Here is a 27,992-nt window from a genome sequence, read left to right as displayed (position 1 = left end):
ATTTATTTTGAATCCCAATAGCAAATATACACTAAATAGATATATAAAATATCCATTTTATACAGTACTGTCAGGATTGAGAATTCTATGTGCTGACCTGTGTAAGAAGTCAGGGTAGTTGAGTTCCAGCTATCTGCTTGCGTTCTGCAATTTTAGGATACTTACTAAAATTAATGAGGGATTCTTAACCCGTGTGATGTCAGAATACAAAGGAAAAAAATTAAATGAAAAACATGATTACAACTATTATAGATAAGAGAAGATGTTTGTGCTGGTCTAAGGAGAGTTTAGTAAACATTCCTATGAAGCTTAAAGCATATGATAAACCTTGAATCATCCTTTTATCATTCAGAGCGCGTCAAATTATGTCGATAGCAAAACATTGGACATTTCCTTGGTTAAAGCCGCAAGAATAAATACCACAAAGTTTTAAGTGTTCTTATGTGCTTGTTCTTGATTTGAAAACCATTTTTTATCTCCCAAACTAAAATATATTCTAGTTTAGAGATGAAAGAGCTCACAATGCTAATGCCATACTTTCCTCTTGCACATTTGCCTGTTTACTGGTTATCAGAAACAGCACAAGAATTTGTCATTGTCTGGTAGGATTGCAGCTTTTTTAACAATACTATTTAGCAAAGGAAAAGTCCTTACTGTGGAATAAGTAACTCCTACTTTAGTTTTAGAATTCCTTTTAAAAAAAGAATATGACAAAATATGTGATTAAAGAATTCAACACCTATTACAGGAAACACCAAGTGCAGTTTCCAGTTTCACTTCCAAGAGTCCTCCCATGAGATATAAATATTTCTACTTAAATTATTCAAATGTGGCTTGAACATTGTCAAATAAGGCAATGGAGCCTGCTAAAATAGCGTTTCTAATTAATTTTCTCTGAAATAGTAATTACTTTGTAAACTGGTTAAATATAGTAAAATGGGCATTTTCAGCAAATTTCAAGTACTGTAGAAATGATTTGGACGGGTTGCTTTTTGAAATGCCCGACTTTGGTATCACTTGAGGAAATTTCCAAGTTGCACGCTGTTTCTGGCTAAAATGCACCGGAAAGTTGAAGGCTGAACCTCCCAGTACTTTACAGGGTTGTTGAAGAGGCTTATGCCGCTGTATAACGCTTTCTTCTTTCTTCTTCCTGTTGGACAGAAGTCGTTCACTCCCAGTTTTGCAATGTGATTAGAATGAAGGAAGACAACCTGCAGCAAGAAAAAACAGTCAAACGTAATAGTTCAGCACGTAAATGGGAAAATACCTGCATTTCATTAGCGAGTAGGTAATTGAGGTTTGCTGTAAGAACAGCTGGATGCAGACTATTAATAATATCGGGAATTAAAAACTTAAAGTGCTTAGAAACATTTTCCCGTGTATCACAATCTCTCCCATCCCACAAAAGCAAACAAATAAAAAACATGCTATTTTATCAGTGCGTTGTCAGAATAATTTGAGTCTATTTTGACAGAATATTCTCTTGAAATACAACCCTATATTCTCTTATAGTAATGATTGCAACGCTGCAGTACTGTATTCTCCTATGATGTAAATTCTTAGTGATTTCATGCATTTTAAAAAGTAGTCTCTGGAAAAGCTGGTATTAGGAGAGACTTGTTGGAATGGTTGCACAATTAGCTACATCAGTGTTAGGCAGCTTAATTTAGTAAGTAAATTGTGCTAGTAGAATTTTGAATTTCAGAAAATATTGTACATTAACTAATGAATTCTTCTTCTATTATAACTATATTTAAATTACAAACCAATGTTAGATATCTATAATTATATATATACACAAACATGTATCAAAATTTTTTCCTTGGAGTGAAATGAGAAGCAGAAAGAAGTAATATTCAGAGGTAAATGGTTTTACGAAATAGCTTCCATGTTCTGTCATTAGTGCATTTCTTCATGTTTCCCTAAGCTGTGCCCTGCTCTGCATCCCAAAGCTTATGTCTTATATATGATTTTAATTGCTTTTCCAGATTTCAGGAAATAAAAGTACTTTGAAAGCATCTTATTGCAGTATTTTTCTAGTTCTAAATACAAATACTAAAATTTAAAAAATCTTAATCTAGTCATTTCAGTCTTAAAGAGAATTTTATTTGGAAATAACATTTTTTTCAGTGTAAGAAAGGAAAAATTCCAACTGCCCTAGCGTGGAAACTGTAACAAACTTTTTGCACATATCTTTACTGCGTGCAGTGTTTTCCTTTGTTTTCTGCTTATTCTTCCTGTTTGAGTTGATTTCATTTTTGTAATATGAGAGTCATGTCAAAATATCTAAATGACAATTTGCTTTTTAATTATGTCCTAATCAATGCAGCAGTGTATCAAACAAATTGTAACCCCCAAAGACTTCTATTAAGTTTAGTATACGACCTGCAGGTATTTCAGATCAGGTAATCCAGGAGGAACTTTCTTGAGCTTATTTTTTTCAAGATGGATTTCACGTATACTTGGTATGTTGGCAAAGCTTCCATTTTCCACATCTTTGATTTTATTGTTCCCAAGGCCAAGCCTAGAGACAGTACAAGGAACATTTAATTAAAGGTTGAGATTTACAACAGCATTCAAGGGCATGCTTTTTTAAAGACTGAAATTCACAGGAGTACACATAGGAAAAAGAACTGGGAAAGAATGATGAAATCTTGTCTCTGACGGAAACCACCATTGACATAATAAATATTTTTTCATAATTTAATCTCCCTTTAAAGGACAGCAGTTGATTAGATGTGAGCTATTGTCTAGTTTTTGCTGCAGATTTTCTTCTTTAGTTCAAGAGTTAAAGTTAAGTATCAACAAATCTTCTTGTAAAATAAACCATGCTCTTTTATTGAATAGTGTAGCTATAAAAAGTACTCATTCATTAATAAAAAGCATTCTAATAAAGAGTCAGAAAAGAGAAAATCTTGTAAAGAAACAATAGCTCACCATCACATTTTTAAAATTAACAGGACTACCATCTCTCCTACTTCCACATTTTCCTTATTTAGGCCTTAATTTGGCTTTTTATGTTGCTAGGAAGGTGATTCAGAAGGTGACAGCTTAGGGCAGTTTGCTGTTTCCATTCATCCTGCAATTTCCTTTTTCTCCTTTCTGTCTTAATATCTTCAGAAACTGAAGTTGGTATTTAAAAGCTGTTCCATAGTTCTTCTTTGGTAGTAGTTTCTATTACCCAACGCGAAATTCAGCACTGCTTGGCCGTATTTTCAGACTACTTAACTAAGCTTTAGAAAAATAACTTCCTACTTTTGTAATCAGATGTTATTCTTGACACGCTTCTAATGAGGATTCTAGGTAAGATGCAACGATAACAATTCCAATATTTTTAATATATATTATATATATTATATATATGTGAAGTAAAAATATATATTTTATATATCAAGTTTGCTCTTATTTACAGAAGTTCTTACTAAACCGTTTACATATTTGAATTCTCTATTGTATTCATAAAAGAAGTATGGAGTAAGAGGTACTACCGGGTCTAACTTCTTATCAGATGAAAGCATTCTGCTTGGAAATTTTACCTTTGAAGGTCTTTGTACCGGTTAAAGTCTTCAAGTTCAACTGCTGTGATCTTGTTGTCATCTAAGTGAAGTTCTAGTAGACTGGAGGGTAAATCTGATGAAAAACAAATGCTCAGCATGAGAAAAATCAAACAAATTTAGCAGGTTTTTGTTGGAATATTTATTATATTCCTAGTAACTTCTTTCCTTTGTGTGTGTTTGGGTGAAGAGTCTTGGATGAGACTGTCCCAAAGAAAGGAGTGTTAGATACAGGTATGCTACGTTTTCAAAAAGCAAAACAGCAGAACTTGTCAACTTTCTTTGGTTTAAAATCGTGCTGTTCTAGCTCTTAGCAAATGATCTGTGAGGCGAGCTTTTGGATTCTTTGAGTAAAATGGATTATCAGGTATCTCCTTTTCCATGCTGGTACATGGAATGATTTCTCATATGAAAACACACAGCCCCAGTTCAGAGCTGCCTGTTCTGTGTTTTGTGAATAGCCCAGAAGACAAAAAACCTTCTATACTATATCCTGCTAGTGAGGGCAAAAGAAGGCAGTCACAGGTCTGAATTTCCATTTACTGATCTCAGCTTTGAATTTACAATCTGTCTAGTTTGCACGCTGACACCAAGCAAGACAAACCACCTCTTTCTGTTCCTAGTATTGCTTCCCAGAGCCCTGCTCCTATTGTTGCTTGTTGTAGCCCTGAGACAGAAAACTGAAGGGCTGTGCCTTACAGTCTGTCTTTATTGACATGTTTTGGTGTTTTTTTGTTTCTATTCCAGTTCACTGCTCCACAGAGTGCTGCTTCTGTCCAATTAAGTATTAAGAGAGAAGATTACCCACAAGTCCACTTTAGATTTTAGGCGTGTTTTGTAAGCTATGGGTGCTTCTGATAATTTTGTGCAGGACGAAGGATCTACAGACAAACTTAGTTTGCATATGCAAATAATATCCTAATGATGTTTATTTGAGCCCATGAATTGGAACTCATGCTGTATTTTCTTATAGGCTATTTGTCCATAACAAAGAGAAAATCTGAATCGTTTTACATGTATATCTTGTTCTGATAAGTGACAAGAGATGCTATTACGATGATACTAGAAAAATGTCTTCTCTTGTGCACTGAGATGTGCCCTGTGCGTGCCTGCACGTGGCTGCCTTGGGGATGTGCCACTGGATATTTCTGTACAACAAGAAAAGTAAGAAAGATAGGAGTGTATGTATTTCAATGTATGACATTTTTAATAATCATATTGATGTGAGAACATGTTATTTAAAATTATGCTGGTAAGGGCAAAGTAGGTAAGGTAAAACAAAGCGTACCTTTAGGAATTGAAGTTAATTTAGCTTCTGCAATTCTTATGTGGTAGATATTTACTCCTTCAAAAGCCCCTGGCTCTATTCCATCATTGTTGAGAGGATTTGCGCTCATTTCTGTCCAAGAGGGGAAAAGAAAGTATTTATGGCATAGGAATCTTGTGTATGTTAAATGTTATAACTAACTGATTTCATTTTAGTAATGCTCATGTTTTAGAAATCTGTCACCGGAAACTTTACCTATGTAGCAACCTCACATGGAATTTAAATGATGATGATCCATTTAAATAGATGATCACAGATATCTCTTTAAGAGCAATTTCCACTCTGAGGAAATGTTTGAATGAAAATTGTATACAATATACTAACTTCTTAGTGAAGACTTTTTCTTTCTGCGTAGTCTTACCTAGAACGTGTAAAGACTTCATTCCTTTAAACGCATCCTTGGGGATTTTCTTAACCTTATTGGCATGAATTCTGAGCTCTGCTAAAGTTTTTGGTAGGTTTGCTGGGATCTCAGTTAGCTGGTTATGAGATAAATACAGTCGTCGCAACTTTTTGGTTGGTTGAAAGGCTTTTGGGTGGATCTTGGTTATCTTATTGTTGTTCAAAGCAAGTGCCTATGACGCATGGGAAGAGCACATAAAGAAAATTTATACATACGTTATGATGATAATGTCTTAACTTTGATGCATAATTTAACAATTAAAGATTTTAGTTTTCTAAAATACCAAACTGACACAGGAAGTTAGTCATTATTTAAATATATTGGTACCATTTTGGTGGTGGTGTTGAAATTAAACTGTTATATACATTGGACATCTCAGTTAGTTTTGAAAAATAAAAAAAGAACCTGGAAATTGAGGCATAAACTGGAAGGCAGAGGAAAAGTTATCAGATCTGACAAGGTCCTGGTGGCAATGGGAAGAATCAGTAAAGCAGGATGTTTGTCTTTGAATCTTTTGTGGCACTGGATTAGGGTTATATTCTTTTTCACTGTTATTGTTTCCTTAGTGCAGACAAATGCTCAAAACTCAGAATTTCAACTTTTATTTCAGCAGAATTAGGCTGCAGAATAAAAGTCAGGTTTTTAATCTGAATTTCTTAAAATCTTCTCTTTGTAAAAAAAAAACAAAAACAAAACAAACAAAAAAAATTTGCATATGCAGCCATGGATTTATCTTATTTGCTGTAATCTTTCAGCTCCTGTGAATTTAATCATCCCTTGACTATAGCATACACCAGTTCTTATTTGAACAGCAGTTGTTCTTGATTACTGTGTGCTTTTATATAAACTGCTGCCGCATTGCTAGAGATCTTGTAATGAGTTGATACAGCCAACAAGTGGCAAGTTATCTGAAAATTATTTTGCATGTCAGATCACATCTCTACATTTCTGTTTCAACAAGTGTGGGTTTTGTTTGTTTCTTTTCTTGGGGGGAGGGAGGGAGTTGTTTGGCTTTTCGTTTGGTTTTGGATTTTTTCTTTTTTCACTTCTTTAAGCTGTTGGGAATTTGTCTTCTCCCTGGAGCTGTGAAAAAACTGGAGCAAAACAGAATTAATCTTTTTTCCAGCAAAAATGGGAATAGCTTAAGGAAATAAACAGGAAATGCTTCCTTTCTAATCCATGTTGCCATCTGTGGCTTTGCTAAGGAAACCAGTGCTCAGATATTTAGTACAAAATAAACTTTGCTTTAACTAAAAATTGCTTTAGGTCTTGCCACATAATCACAAAGTAACGGATGAAAAAATTCAAAGCAGCTCAGAGTTCTTAGTGATCACATAACTTAAGTGGGGAATCTAATATATAATGTGGTGATTCCTGATGTATTCCAGTGACTTTCTCTGTCATTGGAGGTCTAGTTTCTGTTAGAGCTTTTATAGTGAAAATAAACCCCATTTATATGGGTAATGCCATTCTATATCCAGACATCAGACTCTTAAGGGGAATTGGAAACTTATTGTTCCAAACAGTGAATCAATATGATTCCCACTTTTGGTTTCCAAATAATTGGAAAGCTCATAGAAAATTTGCTGGATGTGTTTACCTGTTCTTTCTGTAAGCCAAATATGACTTAAAAGAATTCATTTGATATTGATGTAATGTGTTCTTCTTGTCTTTCTGATCTGGAATAGATTTTCTTCTTGCTGTTATGTTTTGTGGGATAAATTTTCATTTTTACAATGAAATGAAATTTTGTTAATTATCACTATTCTTGGTACTGGATCTAGAGTGACATCTTGTGGAAATCGTATTCCAAAACAGATTTAACCTACCTTTTTGGGTCATTGAGCCTATTTTATTCTCTTTATTGCCTACACTAGCTATCTTGGTTAGCTACTAAGTTTAAAGCTTGTCCATATGTATAAGCTTAAGCATGCTTAAAAAAGGCATAGAAAAGCAGATAACATTTTCAGTAATTCAGTGCTGCCATATTTTCTGTTCAGGTCAATTGGGCACATAACCTCCGTTTCAGTGCTGTTATGTATTAGTCGTACGCTGTGTGCTTTTGAAGATACTCTCAGAAAACATGGATTGCATTCTTCCATGAGAGACTGAGTTCTTTCTACTGTTTTACAGCTAAGCAGCCTTCAAAATGTAGCAAGTGTTCTTGTACATGCTTAGAATTGAATAAATCTTGAGGATCTTTTTGGTGATATAGTACGTTTTCTGGATTTTTAACATAACCCTTACAGCTCAAGGAAAGTTGATTCTTACTATGCCTGAGCGGCCAACTATGCAGACATTAGACTGTAGTTTTCTGGATACTGCTGGAGAAGAAAAATGCCATTTGTATTTTAAAAGTATCAAGATATTTAAGATTGCTGAATAAGATTTCAAAATTGGAAAATAGCAAGCTTACATAAAGTGATACGAGTCCTTGGAGGTCGTTTTCCTTGACCTCTCTTATTTTGTTGTTCTGAAGGTCGATCATACGAGTATCTGGTGGAATGTTGCGAGGTATTGATGTCAAACCTATTTCAGGATGTGAGAGAAACAGAAACATTACACGCCTCTATATATGTCCAAAGAAATTACCTGCTAAATGGGAAAGAAAATTCAGCCACAAAGCACGAGATAGAGAACAATACTTTGATAATGATGGTAACTAATTATGTAAGAATGGATGTCAAAAATGCGTGGAGTAATTTTTTCTCATATTGATGAAAAGCTTACTTGGGGTGCGCATTACATGCTCCTTGCAGCTGGGAAATAAGCAGCTTCTAGAGCAGTTTGTTCTACACAGGAACTGCTTAAGTCCCTGGAGAAAGCAGTCCTCAGACAAGCAATACCTGTTTTGTATTTAGGAACAAAGTTGTTCCTGTGGCTTTAGGAGATATCTGCTCTGTTCTGCATCTGCCCTCAGTACCTGTTGTAGTGGCCCAGTTGCTTACATTGGCACCTATTAATGTCAGGGCTGAGAAATGCTTTCTTGGTGTAACCAGCCAAGAGAAAGTGTTTCAGCTGCCAGTCCTTAGTTATCACTTACATAAATTTCCCCAGTCCAGTTTGCTGTTCGATTACAAAACTGCTTCAGTTCATACCATCTCAGGTCCTGGCTCAGCGGAAGAGACTAGCAAAGGGATAGCAACTTGCTTGTGTGTATTGCTCAATCACAGCATATTAAAAAAACCAAAAAAACAAAAAAACACAAATTTGCACTGGCTCGGTGTTTCTGAGATGGGAAGAGTCTGGGATTAAGTTCAGAGTCCCTAAATCATCAGAAAAATTCAGTGAGCACTTCCAATTGAAGCATTTAACAATGAATTCATACTTAGGAATTTTGATCATCAGGGATGAGTGTGTGTCTGTAACAGTAACGGTGGCAGATTTGCCTTTGTTTAAAATCTTATTAGCAATGACATGCAGTTGAAATGGATGTTAAGCTAAACAAATAATTTGTATCCTACTTGTACATTTGCATTATAGCTTAGTTGTGGTTTATTTACGGCTTCTTTTCCCTTTGCTATCCTTTCTTGATGTTTGAGCTGTTCCTTTGTAGCTGTGAATCAAGTAGTTCTTTAGCCAAAGCCTTTTTTGGGCACAGGGGACTAGTAGCTTACTGAAGGCAAACCAAAGATGGGGGAATTTTTTCTGCTTCTCTCTTTGTATATAACTTCATGGAAGCAAAAGAAGCAGCAGAAAGTATAATAAAAATGCTAATATAAACATCTTCACATTCTGTGATTGCTCTCTTAGTGGATAAAAAGTTGTGCAGATTGTATATGTTTATTAACCAAGACAAGTATTTAGTTAAATAGTTTTACAGTTACTTGTAGCAGGTTCAAAATATATTTCCATTCTGTGTTGTTACCAATGAAGTCCTTGTCAATGAAAGACGGCTGTAGCACTGTATTAATTTCTTGAACTGCTGCACATAAGTTGGGGAAACATTTATTTTGCCTAAAGTGCTGGGCACAGCATAGTTGTTGATGTTTGCAAGCCTGACTGAAGAAAGAAATGTAAGCTTATTTTGAAAATGACCTGTATAGTAATATAGAATCATGGAATCTTTAGACTGGGACTCTTAAAGACTATCTGATCCAACTCCCCTGCAATGAACAGGGGCACCCACAGCTCCACCAGGTGCTCAGAGCCCATCCAGCCTGACCTTGCATGTTTCCAAGGACGGGGCACCACCACCTCTCTGGGCAACCTGTGCCAGTGCCTCACCGCCCTTACTGTAACCAACTTCTTCCTTATGTCCAGTCTAAGTCTCCCCTCCTTTAGTTTGAAACCATTTCCCCTTGTTCTGTCACAACAGCCCCTGCTGAAGAGTCTGTCCCCTTCCTTCTTACAGCCCCTTTAGAGGCTGCTCTCAGGGCTCCCCAGAGCCTTTTCTCATCCAGACCGAACAGCCCCAACTATGCAAATTACAGAGCTGGAGAATTCATCCTTTAAAAAGACAATCTTGCAGAGGAGAATCAAATGGACAGCAGGCACACAAGTTAATTCTTACCTAGATCAGAGCAGTGGACAACTCTCACGTAGCACTGGCATCCAAAGGGGCACGTTGGGAATAGATCAAAAGGAATTAGAGGGATAATTGGTTCAGAAGTTGGAAACAGAGAATTGTCGTCGTCGTCGTCATCATCTTCTTCTTCCATGTCTTGGAGCATCATATTCTTTAGTGTAAAATATGAAGGACCAATGAGAGGTTTAGCAGAGCACAATGCCAAGAAGAGGAGGAGCGTGTATTCCTTCATGTTGTCTTAATCAGGGTAGATGATCTCTAACAGAAAAGAAAAAAGAAAAATGAAAACCCCCAGATACAAGGATCAGTGAATGTGAAACAGCAAATAAGAGCGTTGTACTGTTGTCTTCGCTGACTGCTACAATTGGTTGTCCAGAAAAATGATCTGTTTTGAAAGTTAGTATATAAAGGTTAAATAATATTTTAAATATTCTCTGAAGCATGAAAATATTGAAATCATTAGTATAAAACTATGCATTACAAGAAAATAAGATTAAATGTGATGAAATTCATTAGTTTTTAATATCATATCAAAGCTCTTTTAGTTCAGTTTTAAAAATAGTTTCATCATTTACTTTAAGCTCTGAAGTAAAATGCTATTAAATCAGGGCTTTTAAAAGAATGGAGTGTAATTTTTTTAGCAGACCTTACTAGAGTTTGAAATTGGATCTGCTGCATTAATTCTTAATTAAAAATACTTTGAATTGGGTATAGGGGCATATGTGCATTACTTGTTTCTAGAAATTTGGGAAATATTTATTTAGCAAACATAGAATGCTTTCATCAGGGTACTCCCTAAACACTGCTTATTCTACTCTCTTGATGCTTCTAATTAAATAATTCTTATTCTAATTTGGAAAAATCAGAATTTTCTGGTCCTTCAGGCTGGAGGACACAAAGATGTTGAATCACTTAGGGCAGCTCCAAAGAAGAAAACTCCATGTCAGACAGCTAGAATTACTTTTTCTTCAGATGTTCTTAAGAAGAACGCACAGGCTACCGAGGGTTTCAAAAGCAGATTTATCTTTAGAAAAATATGGAAAAGTTTGTTGCCATTCAGCTGCTCATTCAGTTTCTTTCTCCTTCCCTTGAGGTGTATTTTTACCAGATTTTTTAGCTGTACCTGACTGAGAAAACCAGGAGTCCGAATTATCCAGTCCTTAACTACATAATATTATGTTACCTGCGTGATGGCAATCCATAGTTCAAAGACTTTGAATATTTTCTACATGCTCTGTTTTTATTCTAAAAATGATTTTATTGACCAAATTGACCTGTGAAATAGAGGTAGTGAGAACTGCCACAGAATGTTTTGCAGATTTCAGAGAACATACAGTAATTACAGAATTCATACAGACTCTACAAGCAAGTAACTAAAATATTACAAGCAGAACATGCAGTGCTACAGGGCAGTAGGTCACCAACTGTGAGCAATTGGCTTCTCTCTACTTCTGCAAAAAAAAACCAAGACTGAAACCAATGCGGTCTAAATTCTGTCTTTCTACTGCAAATCCTAATGATATGGGTTGGAACTGGAGTATCGTACTCTCCTTTTCCATAATTTCTTTACATATAAATGGTACGTGGGAATTTGGTTGTCAGTATGATTTCAGAACCAGACTGTGTATGGTATAACATACCACAGTAGTACATTGTTACCTTGAGGAGGCAAAAAGTATTTTTACATTTTGTTTGCGAACATGAATTTGTTTCCATAAGTAAGACACAGGATTGACATTTCTCTGGAGCGTGTAAGAAACCCTATATAGATGTATAGATGGTACCAGAAGTGAGGGAAGTATTCTCCTAGGATCACAGGAGTTCTGATGGGCCAGCAGAACTTATGATCAAAAAGGCCCATCTCTGGTTGGGAGACATTAGCTGCTGCTCTTTAATTGGTGATTTTAGAGTAGTATTCATGAAAGAAATATTTTCTGTAACCTTGAAGGGATTCATTAGCTGTGCATGCCTGGATGCTTTCCATCTCATATGGGTATTCAATATAGAGAGAATTAGTCAAATGTTAGTAAATAGGAGCTGATGAATTAATACCTCCTCTGTGACTTCTCTTCTGGATGAATTTCAGGGATTTATCATAAATAGTACATAAAGTGTTTTTTTTGATATGCCATTTATTTTTTTAAAAATCAAAGCACAGTTCAGGAAGAGGTTTGGATCTTGCAGGACGTTGTGCAAACCAAGAGGGGCGGTTGTAACTTTTAGTATGCAAATCCTGTTATAAAAATGTTTCTGTTTGGACTATCACAGATCCTCTTAGGGAAGTACTAAATGGATGTCAATTCTTGTTTAATCACCTATGTAGAGTCACCTAATTACTCACTGAGTTGTTTATGACTGAAAAATATCTTTACATAGGCATTTTGTCATTAGTCCTCAATCACAGGAAAAGCAGTACACTGATTTGTGCAATGGTGTTGACTTATTCAGAGTTCTAGGGCTTTGTCAGTACTGTGTTTATCTTTCTCCACAAGATGATATTGATATTTCTTGTGTATGGTTCTTAGCAATATGAAAATGCTGTGTATTGTATACGCCATGCTCATGCAACTGTGTATGTTTCAGTGTTTAAAATGATAAAGGCTAACAGTATGTAGATTATACAAAATCCACTGTTTTCAAAGAGAAGAAAGTGACCTTTTTCTCTCTAATATGCCTGAAACCAACCACAACATACATTGTATCTTGCCAGTTTAATATTTATTGTAATCTAGTTGAGCGTTCATTTGAGTATGGTAAATTTTGCTCATTTAACTGTCTCTTAGAAGAAGACTCACATACATATCTTTCCTACGTTTTCTTTTTTGTTTTCTGTTCTTTTTCAGTGCTCTTAGAAAGAATTCTATAGTTATACTTGCAATCCTATGCAATTTGTTCTCTTGAAAGCATCTCAGAATATAAATAGTGTAGAGATCAAGATGTGGAACCTGCAATGTTTTGCTTGTCAAGAACCGCATTCCTGTTTGGTGTGCACCTTTGGACTCTCTGGTCCCATCAGTCTTCTGCTTCAGCAAAACAGTCAATGATTCCCCACTTTTGTCATACAAAATGATGAAGAGAGAAGGAGACTGAAGTCCTTCAGACTTCTGAGTTGTTCTTTTTCTTGACTGAGTGCCTTCATGGCTGAGTTTTTTAAGACAGGAGGTTAATCTGGTCTTCCTCTGGCTGCTTAGGTATTAAGTGACTGGCCTCTGTGCTGTGTGTGCTCAGTGTTGTGCAGTGTGTGTGTGTAAGATGCCAAGCTTTGGAGTGTTTGTTGTATCTTGGGACACCTACTTTCTAAGTCTTCGTTAACTTCTAATTCTGATGGGCACTGGATATATAAATTTATTGCACCCAAATAATAATCTTCCGTGTCTGTTGTGACATGCTGTTCTGTATCTGATGTTATGAAGTTGTCTTGTGAAACTACTTAGAAATCAATTTCCATGCTTGCACCTATAGCAAACAGATTGCATTTTTCCTTTCAGATACCAAAAAACCAGGATTTCAAACTATGAAAACGTTGAGGATGTGACTGAAGTGATGGCCCGTTTCAGCTCTTGAAAAATAGCTATTGTTCACAAACACTTCTCCAAAAGTAACGTTGTAATATGCCACTGGCAAAATATATTAGTCCGGTGAATTAAACCTCTTGAAGACAAGTCCCTTTGCAGAACGAAGCCTAAGAAGTGATCCATTTCTTAAGCAAAGAGACAGGCCTCTGCTGGATCTGTCTTCCCATTTTGTCATTAGGAGATTCTCATAGCTTACTGACTTAGTAGTTAGCAGCAGCAACCAAGTTTGACTGCAGAGTGGCACTGGCCGAAGAACTGCATGGGATTTTATGGAGGTTTTATGTAGTTTTTTGTGGGTTTTTTTTTTTTCTTGGCTGTGTTTTTGAGCTTCCCAGTAAGTAGCTGTTGATAGGTCTCTGCAGGAATGCTCTGACTGTAGCACACTGCAAAGCTCTTGTACAAACCCTCTGCATACTTAAAGAGTAAGAGAATGAACAAAGCTAAAGCCTAAAATTCACGTTTGTAATTCTCTTTCTTTAAATCTTAAAAATTATTTTACCATAATACATTTATGAAATGTTTAATTTTGTTTCGGAAAACACAGTTCATGAATTCAGCTTTCCTAATGGCGTGTTGCTGCCACTTCAGGCTTGTTCTGCTTTCAGGCAAATACTCTGTTTTCTCTTACAGTTCTTTCACTCAGCCTGCTCGCTGTGCTGATTGAACTCACTGAACCTGCAGAAAACTCATGTCATGTAAAAAGTAAAATCCAGCACATTCTTTCCAGGTGAACAAACAGAATAAGTCCAGGTGTCAAAGTCAGCACAAAGAAATGGGTGGGAACAGTGGGGTTAGAGAGGAGGAATGTTAAACAGGGAGACAGGGAAGAAGAAGAGCGAGCTAATGATTTTTGACATGTGCCCCCTGCTTAACGGGCTCAGCCATTTTATTGAACATTCAGTGTCATTTAGACAAAGTCTGCCCTTCTCCATTCTCATTTTTACCAGCGAGGGTTGGGAATCGTAGATGAGTTGAGAAAGAATGCAGTGAATTCAGGGTGGGCTCAACTGCTTCTTCATTACATGTTTATATAGCAGCCCTGCTTTTCCTTTGGTTTCCTTCTGGATAATACCTTTTTCCTGGAACATCAGCCACCTCACAGTCAGGTAAAGGCATGTGGAGAGTATACTTTACATGTGGGGCATGTAGAGATGCTACAAGACTGACTTTATGTAACAATCCTAAATTGCTGTGATGCTGCTTGGAACATTCTTGCCCTCACTAATCTGGTGATCAAAACACAGATTGCCAAATAACACATGGAAGCTATACAGTTTTTCTGCTTTTAATTTAGGGCAATATTTATCCATACCGAATTAAATGCAGGTGATGTCATAGTATGGGATGGGATTAAAACCATTTACAGACTGCATGGGAAATTCCCACATAAGTGTGCAACAGTTCTGTGACATGAGAAATCTAAGCATGAGTAATGGGAGGAAAAGCTCTTTGTGAGGACAGAAGTAATGGCGTTGGTATGAGGTGGCTGGGCTCCTTGGCACTACTGCTGTCTTACCCCTTACAACACTGAAGTAGTTAATAGGTAAGGTTTTAACATTATGAAACTCTAAGAAGTATATTTAGAAAACCCTTCTGTTAGCAGTGTAGGAAGGCACACTTCCTATGGCACTGGTTCTGAAAAGGAAATGTTGAAGTGGCACGCTGGTGGTCTTGACAGAGTCAGAGAAAAATCCCTGTGTTCATTAATAACACACATCATTGCACTGCGCACAGACTTTGTCCAAAGAAAGGCAAGACCGTAGCTGTTTTGAAAGCCATATTTAAAAATAGTTCTGGTTCTATTAGTCATTGTCCCATTCCACAAATAAATGAGTTTCTGTTTAACTCTTTGTCTACTCCCTGCTGATTAATCTGCGTTAGAAAAGCAGGAGGCAGTATTTTGTCCAGTGAGACTACTGAAAAAATTATATTCTTGAGAAACATTCCAGTCTTGAAACTGTGTATTACAATAAGGAATACCTTGTTTATAAAATAAGTTGTATTAAGAGAGTATTTACTTTTCAGAGAAAACACTGCTTCACTCTTGTTATTGAACATTCTCTAAGAGTGTTTTTAAGTTATTTTCATTTAGAAATTTATCACTTTAATATGTCATTTCAATCACTTTCCTGACTTTTTACTTTAAAAAAACCCAGCAACCCTCAAATACCTAATTTCAGATAGTTAATAGTAAGTTGGAAACGTTAGAACTGTTATAAACATAGCATAGAGTTTCAGAGATTGCAATAACTGGAGAAAAATGCTTATTAGCAGTTGTTAAGAAGTTAGGAGAAGTCTTTAATAGTTAAACAGTTCACTGTAGCTTTTTTTTTTGCTTTGCAGCTCAGATGTAGTAATCACAGAATTATTTCAGCTGCAAAGTAGGTTTCCAAATGTTCCATAAAGAAGTGGTACTTCTTGTTCTAAATTAATTGACGATAATCTGCAGACAGTGACTAGCAATCTGTTGCTTAATTCTTTATTGCTATGTAAATATAATAGGTATTCAAACTGGACATACCTTGCAAGTCTGATAGTTCTTCCAGAAGCACTCTGATAATCCACCTGAGATCTTTTTGTCCAGTTATTGCATTTATAAAAAAGAGAGGGAAAGGAAGTTAGACTGAGTGCTGTGGAGTGGAAAGTAGGTATAAAGAAAAATTCCACTTGCAAACTTCGTGATCCTCCTGGCACCCTGGGTGACACCCGAGTAAACTGCTGCTTCAGATTAGCCCATCTTAGTACTGAAGAATGATATTAAGACGACTTGTTACCACTCATATGTTTTTCATCACTGCTTGTATTAGAGCCAAAACTTCTGGCTTAACTCTAGACGTCTAGTGGAAGACTTTGTAAAACCTGTAGTTTAATAATAGTTGACATCAGGCCACTGGAAGTACAGTGAGGTCCATTTCAGGTCATTCCTGCCATGGAATCACACTTATTTATGTTATTCTTCTACAAGCGTGCCACTCATAGAAGTATAAAATTTTAACCAGTGGCAGAGCGAGCCAGTAGCCTGCAGCGATACACGTGTTCCTAAAGCCTTCTGAAGGTACCAAGTTGGTACTTCGTTGTGAAGTTAGGAATGAGTACTGGTCATGCTTTCAGTACACTATGTTCTGTCTAGGGGAGATAGTTTCAAGCATGCAAAATGTACATCAGATTGTTTTAGTCAATGTATCCAATTCTACTGAATATGAGAAATTAAGCATATGCTTGATTTAAAACAGAGGCAGTATTTGCTGTGCTCTGTGACAAGGACTGAAGCTGTGAGCTTTAAACAAAGTCTCTGAGAGTTTGCACGGAGTTATGTTGTTTGTGCTGACACACACATCACAACGCTCAGAAATGGAGTTATTCCTTGTTTGCCTTTAGGAGGTTGCCTACTCATGCGTGCTTCAGAACTGCGTGACTAAGTTTACCAAATGCAAAAGTTTTGCAGTTGGTGCCTTTGAATTTACAGTTCATAGTATCTACCCAGTTCCACGCACTCCATGCACATCTGACTTCAACTATTTCTTTAACTGACTCCTCTCTATGATAAGAGTCTGGTCTAGCGATGGAACTACAGCTTGGAGTTTTATTTTAATCTAAGCGTAATGTGTTAGTGTTTGCAAAATGGCAATTTAAGTCACATACTAGTTAATTTGTCTATTGTTATTTTCTTTAGGAAGAAATAGATACCATACCAAAACTTAAAACATGGGTGCTTTCATATCAAACAAGATAAGAGTTGTGTTACTTCCCGCACTGTTTTTCAGTTCCAGTAGAATAGATGAATGATGATAAACTTTCTCCCTATCGCTGTTCCCAAAGAATGAAATTACAGTTTAAAGAGCAATCGCATTCCCACATAAAAATCTGAGAGATGATCTTTAAGTCTATTGAAATCTCAAATTGCATGTATCTGCACTCTGCCTGCACTTAGAAACTGAAGCTTCCTAACCAAATACTCCTGTGATTTGAAGATGTTGGTTTGGATGCACTTACTTGAGCAAATTTGTATTAAATTGCTATTTAAACCTCCAAAGTTTTCTTGGCTCTTTAGTAGAAGAGGGGGTGTTCTGAGGGTTGTGATATGAATGTGCTGGTTTCTTCTTTTTCACTTCTTTCAGCAAAAAAATGTTGAATCAACATTATAGGTTGATCCTAGCTTTGCTGAAACTCTCCATGTTCCTGGTGCTTAGCAACATCACAGTTTGGACAGATGCTTTTAAATAAAATTCCCTTTCCATTTTTTTGGTGGTAGAAACACATCTGTGTATATGAATCTTGCCATCGCTGCACTGATGAAACTGGCAAGTAGAGTAGTATCTGGAAGAAATGTCACCATCCTGTCTTACAATAGGTATCAATTTGAAAGGAATAACTATTGCTTCCCTGGGAACGCTTATGTTCTTGTAATGAAATTGTTTAGTGCCTCAAAATGTAAGTTTAGTGTTTTTATCATGAATATAGTTGCATTCTAAAAGAAAATACTCAAAAATCACCCTTTCAGGTCACAGGAGTACAAAATTCTGGTATTTAGATGTTGGCTGTTGACTGCAGTACTAAACATTAAAATAGGCCAGTGGTTCTCACTCTAATTTATGTGTCTTTTAAACACTTGCAGCATATTTCCAATTTACAAAAACGAACTGCTCTTGCAGAATTCCTCTCTGGGATCACTGTTTCCAATTTACTTGAAGTTTTGGACCTGATGGCACTACATGAGCCAGCACAGCAGGGCAGCTGTAGAGTTTTGAATGAAAGCTGCACTGTGCAACTGAGAGATTTGATGCGAGGTACTTGATGTACTGTCCGTCTCACTTTATAGGGTAAGACTGCAGTGTACTTCTGTAAAATGTGTAGCAGGCATACAAACAATTTAGCCGCAGTCTACTGAGGTTAGGATCAGCTGCTGCTATCTTGGATCTGTTATGAAGCATTTGATTTGCGGTGATAAATTTGAAGATACTATAAAAAGAAAAATTAATCCTACTGTTTCTGCTCTTTCATGAATAGCAGATTTAGGTTTTAAATAGCCTGATATAACAGTAAGTCTGATAGAGTCATGTAGTCCATGACATTGGGGTTTTATTGAAAAGAGATGCTCTTAAATAGAAAGTCTGAGGCAAGCAACAGTATGTATATTCTCCTCTATATTGTATGTCTAATAAGTAAAAGTTTATTGAACATCGAACTGTTCAGATCTTTACAGTGATCTCTATTTCCAACAATGAAAGAATTGTTAGAAAATTAGAATTCTATTCTTAAAACAATCTTGATTTCTTAATGAAGGGGAGCTATATTCTTATTACTTGGTATGTCTGAGCTGTCAAGCATATGCTGCCATATGTGGATTACGCTTACACTGCAGTCTTTTTTTAGGCTGATCTTGTATATATTTGTTATTGTAAGGCAAAATAAATACTTTTTAATTTACTAGCACTGTTTATAAATGTGGTTTACATAAAGTGATGAATCTAACATCAACTGCAAAAATCTGTCTTGGAGACTGCCCATCGCATTTTAATAACATGACTTATTCCTTTCATGCTCAGAACCAGCCCATGTTGAGAACAGTCTCACAGTTTGATTTTAACTATTTTTTGACTTTTCTCAAGTTGAGCTACAGTATTCTAGCCATCTGAAAGTAGAAAAACTGCACTCTTCAGCTTTTCTTTTTCTCTTGACTCTTCAGTTATTACACGTCAATGTATATTTAGGAATAATTGCTATTTATTGCTGTGCATTATGTTTCACTTGGTAGGTATGTACTTTTTTGCATATTTTTGACAGCCAGTTATGAAATTGTCACAACTGTGTTTCATTTTGCAGACTGGCCTTTGTTAGGAGTATATCTATATTGGGAACAAAGTCACAGCTTGTGGTATTAAAAGAGCAGGGAAGCAAATTCTACATGTACATGTACCCATGTGATTGTCAGACTTATCAGTGATTGATTGTCAGCAGCATCTGCCAAGAGTTTGCCTTGAATTTTTAGTGTTTTATGGATTAAGTGGTCTGGCAATCATGACTGACTAGAGGGGTGAAAGAGTAACGCAACGAGGCAGATCTAATTCTTCACCCTTGCAGATTGTGTTGCCTTAGATGAGTAAGTTAACTTGGTTCTACCTTAGGCAGCAGATTATTACAAACATTTCCATGTGGGAATACCTGCTGAAGTAGTCTTAAGCTACCTTCTTCCCACCTTGATTCTGATCTCCTTGCTCCTGTGAAAAATTTGGAACTTAACTGGATGGGGAATCTGCTCTTCCTGAAAAATAATTTGTTTGATGAATGAAGGTCTTGAAATAGTTTTGGTTTCAGAATATTTCAATTATTTGTTTTGCTTTTGAGTTTTTTTGCAAAAACTTATGAGTTCTGATAGCATTATATGACATTTCTATGGAATACGAATGCTAATCTTTCTTGTAGGCATTGGGAACAGCAGACATGGTTTCATGGAAAATGAAACAGTAGTTACAATGAAAAGTTTTGCAACCAGTGCCAAAATACTGAATCACTCAGATAATAGGGAAGATTTTCTGTTTCTAAACACAAACCTGACTGAATGCTATGTTTCCTCTTAGAGTACCAAGTGTTTCACTCTGTGAAAGTTTAACAGTTAAATAAAAGCAATAACAAAAGCAAAAAACTGGTGGCCTGCAAAGTAAAGGCATCCCGCTTTCTGCATTTTTCTCTGGTTTTGCCAACAGTAGAAATAATATAGAAGTCTAAATGGTAAAGTTTTCTTACAAACTTTTGATAGATTCATGTTGTTGAGTGTGTAAAGACAACATTTAAAGCAGAATCTGTCATCAGCTTCCACTGAGTGTTAGTTGTTTTGAGAAAAAAGCAGCCATGCCCACCCAGTTCTTTGTATTTCAGAAAAACATGAAGTGTTCCGAGAATGTTAGCCTGCTAAGATAATTCAGTGTGGTATTGTGCTTATTTCTAGCATTGCTTATCAACAAAAGTAATTTCTGTTGCACTGGAAATGCAGGGATCCAAAAGAAGGTGACTGACTCAGTTTATGACAGGAACTATGAAAAGCGGAAGCAATACGTGCGACATTTATAGTGACTGTCTGCAGTTTACACTTTTGATCTAATGAAGAACTTGAGTCTGTAAATTGATTGCAAGTACTTCCAGCATATACTGTTTTGTAGCTGGAAAAAGTAACGTATTTCTAGGAAGTTGTCCAAAGTCCGTTTGCAAGTTTTGAAACACACGTTTTGTTACTGTGGAATAGTTGAAATGAAAACTTTCAGAAACACTCCTAATAAAATAAGGCTATTATCTCACTAAAGAAGCTATTGCCCTACCATATTACTTCATCTAGCCTCTGTTCTCAGATGCGTGTTTTGCTCCTGGGAATTCTGTAGGAGTGTCTCGTTTGTGTCTCATTGGCACAGTAGCAGTGGAGCTGTTCTGCAGGGCTGGGTCCAACGCTAAATGCTTTGGGAAACTTCTGAAAGACTGTGCTTTAATTGTAGTTAACTGCAGCTCTTATGGTTTTAATATTATTTTATCGTGTAATTATGAAATCATAACTATTAGGCAATCTGTAGTTTTTTTCCAAATTGGCGCTTAAAAGACAGAATTCACATTGCTTTATTTACTCACACATATGTCATGCAATGTTTTGCTAAATTTTAGCATACATTTCTTTCTTTTCCTTTTTCACCTCTAGGGGAGAGCCACAAATAAGGGTAAGAAGAAAAGGCACAAAAATAGATAAATGGGAGAAACCTCGCAATATTTGATATACTGTAGCTGGTCTAGTAACTGCATGCAGTATGAGGCTGGTTGCATCTCTGTGCAAGCTCAGTCTTGCTTGCCATTGTACTCACAGAAACGTGGTATGGTAGGCAGCATCGTACCAGGCACTCTAAAGAAAACGGTTCCATCCCAGCTGAAACTAAGGCATAGGTGTTAGAGCAGAGTTGACAAGAAAGCACATGAAAACCCAAGACAAAAAACGTGACAGCTAAGCTAAAAGACCATATTGAAAGTAGCAGAGAAGTTCGAATTGTCTGACATACAACTCGATGTACTAATTTTAAAGGTATTTTGTTGAAAATACAGGAACGTATTAGTTAAGATGGTTGGTTGCCTGGATGGTTTTACACTGCTTTTTATCATAGATAGCAATTCACTGATGATAGAACTTACTTTTACCACTTGGTGGAAATACTTATGTAAGTTGAAAGAAAATCCTATATCATAATTGCATACATAAACTTGTGGTATGGAAAATGAGATCTTTGTGTAGAACAATTTGTGAAGCAGAGGCTATGATTTTTTTTCATGAACACTTATATTACACAGAATTGTAATTTCCATTGGTTTGCTGGCAGCAGTACTAAATAACTTTGACTTTAGAAAGTAAGCTTGCTTACCAATATATAACTTTTTTTTTTAAAAAAACAAGCTCTTAGGTAATTTGTCTGCATAGGATTTAAACTACAAATATACTACTGTTTAGATGGTTTTATTATAATATCTGTATAAATTGTCTTACAGTTCAGGTGAAAGGTGCAAATATCCTCACTTGAACTCTGGATTGTTCTTTGCTCAGAAGATTGGAGTGAAATTTAATTCAGCTAAAATGGAGAGTTAGTCAATGTTTCTTTCATTCCTGGTATTACTAGAGTCTATCCAAATAATCTTCAAAATAAATACACACTGTATATAACACAGATCTGTTTGAACCCGTATGTCATCAAAAAAGAAAGAGAATAATTATTTTGCCTTTTCCAGTTCAAAATAAAAATTAAAATAGGAAAGCACAAAAGAAATGAGTGGGTGACAGACTGAAAAAAAAAAATTCTTCATGAAACATGTACACTTCAGCTATGGAAACATGCAAGACAGTGTAGTGGGTTTTAATGTTTTATTTAGACCCAAAATGTAATTGGTCTAATTGAAAAAGTCTTACTTCCAGAATTCTCCGTTACGAGAGCCAAACTTTGCTGGTAAAAACTGGAAAAAGAGTTCTCCCTGGGAAACTGGTATTGAGTTAGGTTTTGCAGAAGAAGTTCAGAACTTAGAAGAAAACAAGCCATATATATGTGTGTACGTTTTAAAGAATATTAATTGAAATGGGGACGTGAACCATGAGATAGCTAGAGGATGACTGCCCTTGTGAATATCTGAGATGACTTTTAAGGAATGGAAAGCATGAGGCTGGAGGATATAATGTAATGGCACAACCAACTTTCAGGATTTTGGAGAAATTGCTGTGAAAAAAATGAAGTCAATTTTAACCCTTTTTCACAATTTTCATCCTTTAAAAATATCATTACATAATCACTTACAAGATTTTTGTCTTGTTTGATAGTGTTGTTGAATATCTAATATTTCCACAGCTGTGTTCAGTATTATTCCTTTGAGAAAAATATCTGTCTTGTGGAAAAAAATAGGTCAACTTTTATATATTTTCCCTAGGAATGGCTGTCACATGAAAAGTTCCCACAGAGAAACACGGTTATATTTTACTAATACTCCATGCAAAGCCTGATGTTTTTCTGTGTAAATACTCCTAATGCTACACTTGGAACAACTTTTTATTCAGAATTAACCGAATTGCCTCAAAATAGTTGATAGAAAATGGTGCATTAGCTGATCTGTTTATCTGCGCTGTGTTAATGCAAATAGAGATCTAAGTCAAGCTACACATTTCAAAACTATTTACCTTCAGTAACTGTGCAGAGATCTGTATCCTGTACAAAGAATAAACAAAAATGAAACAAAAATTCTACCAAACCACAGTAATCGTTTACTCAGTGGCACTAGGAAATTCCTTCCATAACAGCCTGTTAAAGAAGGCACGTGGTGTTTTTAAAGATGAACATTTTAAATAAAGCTGGTGTTAATCCTTCAATTTAATTGATCAATCCTTGAAAAAAATCCACTTAATGAATGGAGTCAGGATGGCTCAAGCAGACCAGAACATTGCTTTGGGGATTTCACTCAACTTTTGAGTGTCTGTTCACTTCCTGCAGAGAATACAGAGAATGTGTCCATTGTGGTTGGCTACACGGGGAGGACTGGATGTGAAGCACAAGGCTAGAGCATCACTGCCTTTTGGCATTCATAGGAAAAGAGAATAGTGAAACCCATGAGAATCCCAAACACCGGGCAAATGTTCGTACAGCAGTCATTGCTATGTTGTTGTAGCATTGTACGTTCCTCCACGCTGAAAAAAGACCGTTACTGAATATACAACTTTGAAGCCAATGCCCAAAATAAACCTCATTACCCATGAAACCAAAACTCGCAAACTGTGAAAATAAGTAAAATTACGTCTAGTTACAAGGATAGAGTTTTAGGGGGTAGCCTTCGGTAGACCTAGGTATAAGTATTAGTGAAAGAGCTGTGTGAGATGCAGGTCCAGCTTTGCTTCTAGATTTGGCGTGTGACTGCAGCAGGATTCATGCATGCTGTGAGGACTCCCACAGCAGCACACGGCTCCCGGCTGGTGACGAGAGGTGAAGCCGTCAACAGCTCTGTAGCCCACCTCACTGTTCTAATGAGATTCCCCTTCGTTTATATCATGTAGTGTCATTGGAAACATGATTCATTGCTGGGGAATTTTTAATATGGAGAGAAGAGGCCGTCAAATATTGCTGCAAGAAACTTCGGTGCAGTGCCCGGATTGTGTGTTGGGAAATTTTATAAGCTCTGTTCACAGGCTGGAAGTTCTATTCAGCAGCAGTTAGACGAGGCTCTGTACAAAGTGCATAAGAACAGCTGTACTGGATCAGATCAGAGCTCATCTAGTCCGGTCTCCTGTCTTTGGCAATAGCCAAAAATAGTTCCACAGACAAAGGGTGCTGCATTTTATTATGTTCCGTTGCTTTTAGTTTCCCTAAAGTAAAGTTGTGATTTTAAGACAACTCTTCCATTTAGTTTTGAGATTCATCCTGAGATAATTTGACTTTTTTATGCCTTTCCCTTGAAGACTGCTCATTTATTGTGTGAAAAAGTTGACACCATAATGCTAGCAAGTCTGTTAGTTTAGTCTTTCCTTACTAACTGGAATATTTCAGTGTAATAAAATGAATGATAATTTATCCTGAGTTGTTTTATGGTGTGGTTTCACACAGTATTGACTACGTAAGTTCTTTCACACAACCCTATATAAATGTTTTCCCAAGGGTAATCCAGTGAAGTAATAGCTGTAACAACTTGTTCATCTTGCATGGGCTATAACAAAAGAAGTTTTTGAAATGTTCTGTTTGATATTCTCCATTTGTTTCTTCAAGCAAAAGGGAAAAATATTTTTTCCTTTAAAATTTATGGGTTTTGCCCTAAAGCGAGGTAGGGTGTCTGTTAGGAAAGAACATGTAATGATACTTTATAGTTTGTATATGGGTAACATCAGGAGAATGTATTTCCATTGAATCACCATAGTAGTTATAACAAAATTGTTGAAATTGTTCTTGGTAGCGTTTGGGTATGGCTTCTTGATTCTTGAATCAGTATAAAACTTTAAAGCAATGTGATAATTTTCTAGGATAATAGCAGCTAAATGCACATTGATTGCATGAGCACTTCTTTGTGTGGAAAAGGAGGTCTGTTTAATGCATCTTAGAGTTTTGTATTTGACGTCTTCTCTACTTCAGATGGAAAATTCGTTCCAACATTTTTCCACAATATTTTCAGCCTTGCAACCATTCAGAAGTTGTTGACATCATTAAACCAGAGCTCTTATTTCATGTCTGCTGTTTTTCCCCCCATTTAAAATGTTTTTCAGTATGCCAAAGGAAATAAAATTAAAGCCTTTTCCCTTGAAATAGAGAGTTTGGGATTCAGTGGTAACTACCTATAATAGAAGGGTAATGTTACTAAATAAGGAATAGTAGCAGGGATCTCTCTTTTGTTCATTAGAAAACAGAGAAGTATGTCTTTTGAATGAGTCAAACATATTATTATGAACTAGTGTTTTTGGATTGCTGTTTATACTTCTGTTACTTTTCAAGAAGACACAAAGGCTGTTGTGCAGACTGTCCTCCAAATGAGGCTAGGGTACGCAGCTGACTGCTGGTTCTGGTCTGACGGATCTTTACATGTCTCCTGCGTGGAGAAAAAGCTTTAAAAGTAGGTCTCTGTAAAAGCATGTACTCTTTCCAAAGTAGTCTTCACCTCTATGATCAGGACATTCCACAAAATGGTTGTAGTGTTGTTATAACTCCCCTGAAAGCACTGATTTGACCTGAATTTTGGTCTTCCAAAATTTGATTGGATAAATATTTTTTCACAATGGATAGTTACATAAAAGTTATAACACATGTTGATACTGCATGTTCATTTTGTTTTCTGCGTTTCAACAGAAGTGACCCTTTGCAGGTTGGTTCGGACTCCAAAGTCCAAAGAGGCATTTCCCTGTGGCCCCGTTGTGCCAGCAGCTTCCAATGAGTGGATGTTTTCATGGGTTGCGTTAGGAAGCTTCCAACTTGCAGACTACCAGATATCTTATAGCTCTACAGATTTGCAATCTGCAGGCTTGTCAGTTGAAAATTGCTTCATATATACAGTTATCACAATTATCTTGTAGAAGTATTTTGGTAATATTACTTCATATTTGTAATATTTTACTGGATGTAATTTTGTATTCTCTGAAAATTTCATGCATTAGAGTATAAATATAGTATTTCAAATGGGAAAATGTTTTCTCATGAGAGTTTAGACTAGTTAACATTTGTATTACTGCACAACAGAAATGACCAACTATTTGTTTTGTTGCCAGGATATAGCTGTTTTAAAAGCTTCCCCCTAAGAGAGATTATTTCTTTCTGTAAAACAGCAACCAAAACGTTGGGAGAGAAATGATGAACTCATACTTTCCAGTTCTGATTATTTTTGTCTTATTGAACACTAAGATCTTTTTGCAGTATGTGCAAGAGTGATGCTTGCATGATGCTTGCAGAATTGAAATTCAGAAATGGTGTCAACCACTCTCTGTAGTGTTACGTGAAACAGAATCCCCTGGGTGAAATTAACTTTGTTTTCTTGGGTCATTATAAAGCTAGAAGTCGTGCCTCAAACTTCTCCTTGAGATGAAGTTCAGTGACTTGTAGCTTTGACAGGAGGGAATCTCTTCATTCTTTATGAAATTGAAATGGAAAATGGAGAACTGTGGAGAATGGTATGTACTGTGAGTTCTACGTTCTTGGGAACACAAAGGCTCTAACAGCTGCAACGTGTGGAAGAATTAGCAGTGATCTCACTTCATGCAAATGAGATGGCTATTGCTTTTCTGAAAATTTTTAAAAGAAAGCGCTCGGACCTTGTATTAGAGGAAACACTGACTCTAGGCATTGCTTCAAATTCAGAAAGCTATCCAATCTTCTGTGGTAACAGACTTATCTGCTGGACACCTTTGCTGTTGTTACGCTATCAAAGTTCTGTCATCATTTAACCTCTGGAAAGATCCTACTCTATAAAATATCAATGTCAACTTCTTTTCTATTAAGAAGAAGATGCATTAATATAATGACTGACATCTTTGAGCTTGTAATGGGGTCTACCTGAAGGATTATGGGGCCCTTGTACAAATTCTTATGTATGGTGCATGAGTCAACATTACAAATTATGACTTAAAAATATAGCAGTTTATAGCTCCACATTTCCACTTATGCCAAAAAGCAATGTCATTCTGGTATTAGTGCTGCTATTGAGTTACTAAAGTTACTAAAAAGAATTTACTCAGGGTTTTGCCCAGTTTTCTCTATGAAATGGTTAAAAAAAATTCTTGTGCTACATGTCTTCTCAGTCTTATAAACCTGCAGCTTGTTCTCTCTTGAATCTCTATGTGAATACAAAGTGCACCTACATCTGCATCTAGAGAACCAGAGAAATGAGAGTATTTCTCTGCATCCACCCAAATCTGATTTTGGTTCAAAATTGTTACTTGATTTGTGAGTTTGTACAGACTGAATTTCTGTGGGCAGTCATGATTGCATTTATCTAGCAATAATGTGAAGTCTCTCCAAGCATCTCAGCTGAGCTTCTTGTCGGACTAAAAGATCAAGTGGGTGCCAACTTCTGCAAAATTTAGCAGATTTTCAAAGTAATACTGTTGGCTCAAACAAAATATTTCGATTCCCCAAGAATATTAAAAGAAAGTTATTACAGGGTTTGGTCCGTAGTATCTCTATAAAAGCCTTCTAAGACTGATAATACTTTCACAGAACTATATTCTACTCTTAATATAAATGTCTTCTGAAGTATATTCATTTACAACGCAAATCTGCAAAAATGATTTACTCAAATATGTTGTAGAGAATAAACAGTAACTGTAGGGCTCTTGTTTTGGTGGGTTGTTTTTGTTGTTGTTGTTGTTGTTGTTGTTGTTGCCTTTGCGTATATTTACCATGCTGGTGGTCAAAATATTCTGTATTTGTTCCCCTATTTTTCTTGACCAGGAATGATCAGGTCACTTCTCGTCTCATTGTCACAAGATATACAATGGCTGTCATCTTGTTTGCTTTGTTTATAAAATCCTTTGAGGTTCGCTGCTGAAAAATAGTAAGATTTATTCTTTTATAATAAGGCCTATTTCACTTTCAATTTAGTTTCTAATTTTGAAGAATGAACTTAAACTGATTAT

The 27,992-nt window shown here is 36.2% G+C and overlaps 2 protein-coding genes across 4 annotated transcripts in view; one reads left to right on the top strand and one right to left on the bottom strand.

Moving 5' to 3' along the window:
* The window catches only part of CENPP (centromere protein P), a 124,581-nt gene that overhangs the window by 57,919 nt on the left and 38,670 nt on the right, over positions 1–27,992 (top strand). The window lies entirely within an intron of this gene.
* Positions 33–16,204, bottom strand: ASPN (asporin). Of its 2 annotated transcripts, none has more exons than XM_021409493.1 (8): positions 15,909–16,204; positions 9,798–10,070; positions 7,701–7,813; positions 5,243–5,456; positions 4,843–4,953; positions 3,537–3,630; positions 2,386–2,524; positions 33–1,211 (listed from the first exon to the last, which is right to left on the bottom strand). In XM_021409493.1, the coding sequence occupies exons 2-8, from the start codon at positions 10,042–10,044 to the stop codon at positions 1,014–1,016; spliced, it is 1,116 nt and encodes a 371-aa protein (XP_021265168.1). In that variant the 5' UTR covers positions 10,045–10,070; positions 15,909–16,204; the 3' UTR covers positions 33–1,013. The 2 variants fall into 2 exon arrangements, with proteins under 2 accessions (XP_021265168.1, XP_021265169.1); XM_021409494.1 differs by having other exon boundaries at positions 16,059–16,204.

This window comes from Numida meleagris, chromosome 11 (assembly GCF_002078875.1).
Source record: "Numida meleagris isolate 19003 breed g44 Domestic line chromosome 11, NumMel1.0, whole genome shotgun sequence".
Classification (NCBI taxonomy): domain Eukaryota; kingdom Metazoa; phylum Chordata; class Aves; order Galliformes; family Numididae; genus Numida; species Numida meleagris.
Note: the sequence above shows the minus strand (reverse complement) of the source record. Positions and strands in the feature narration are given on the sequence as shown.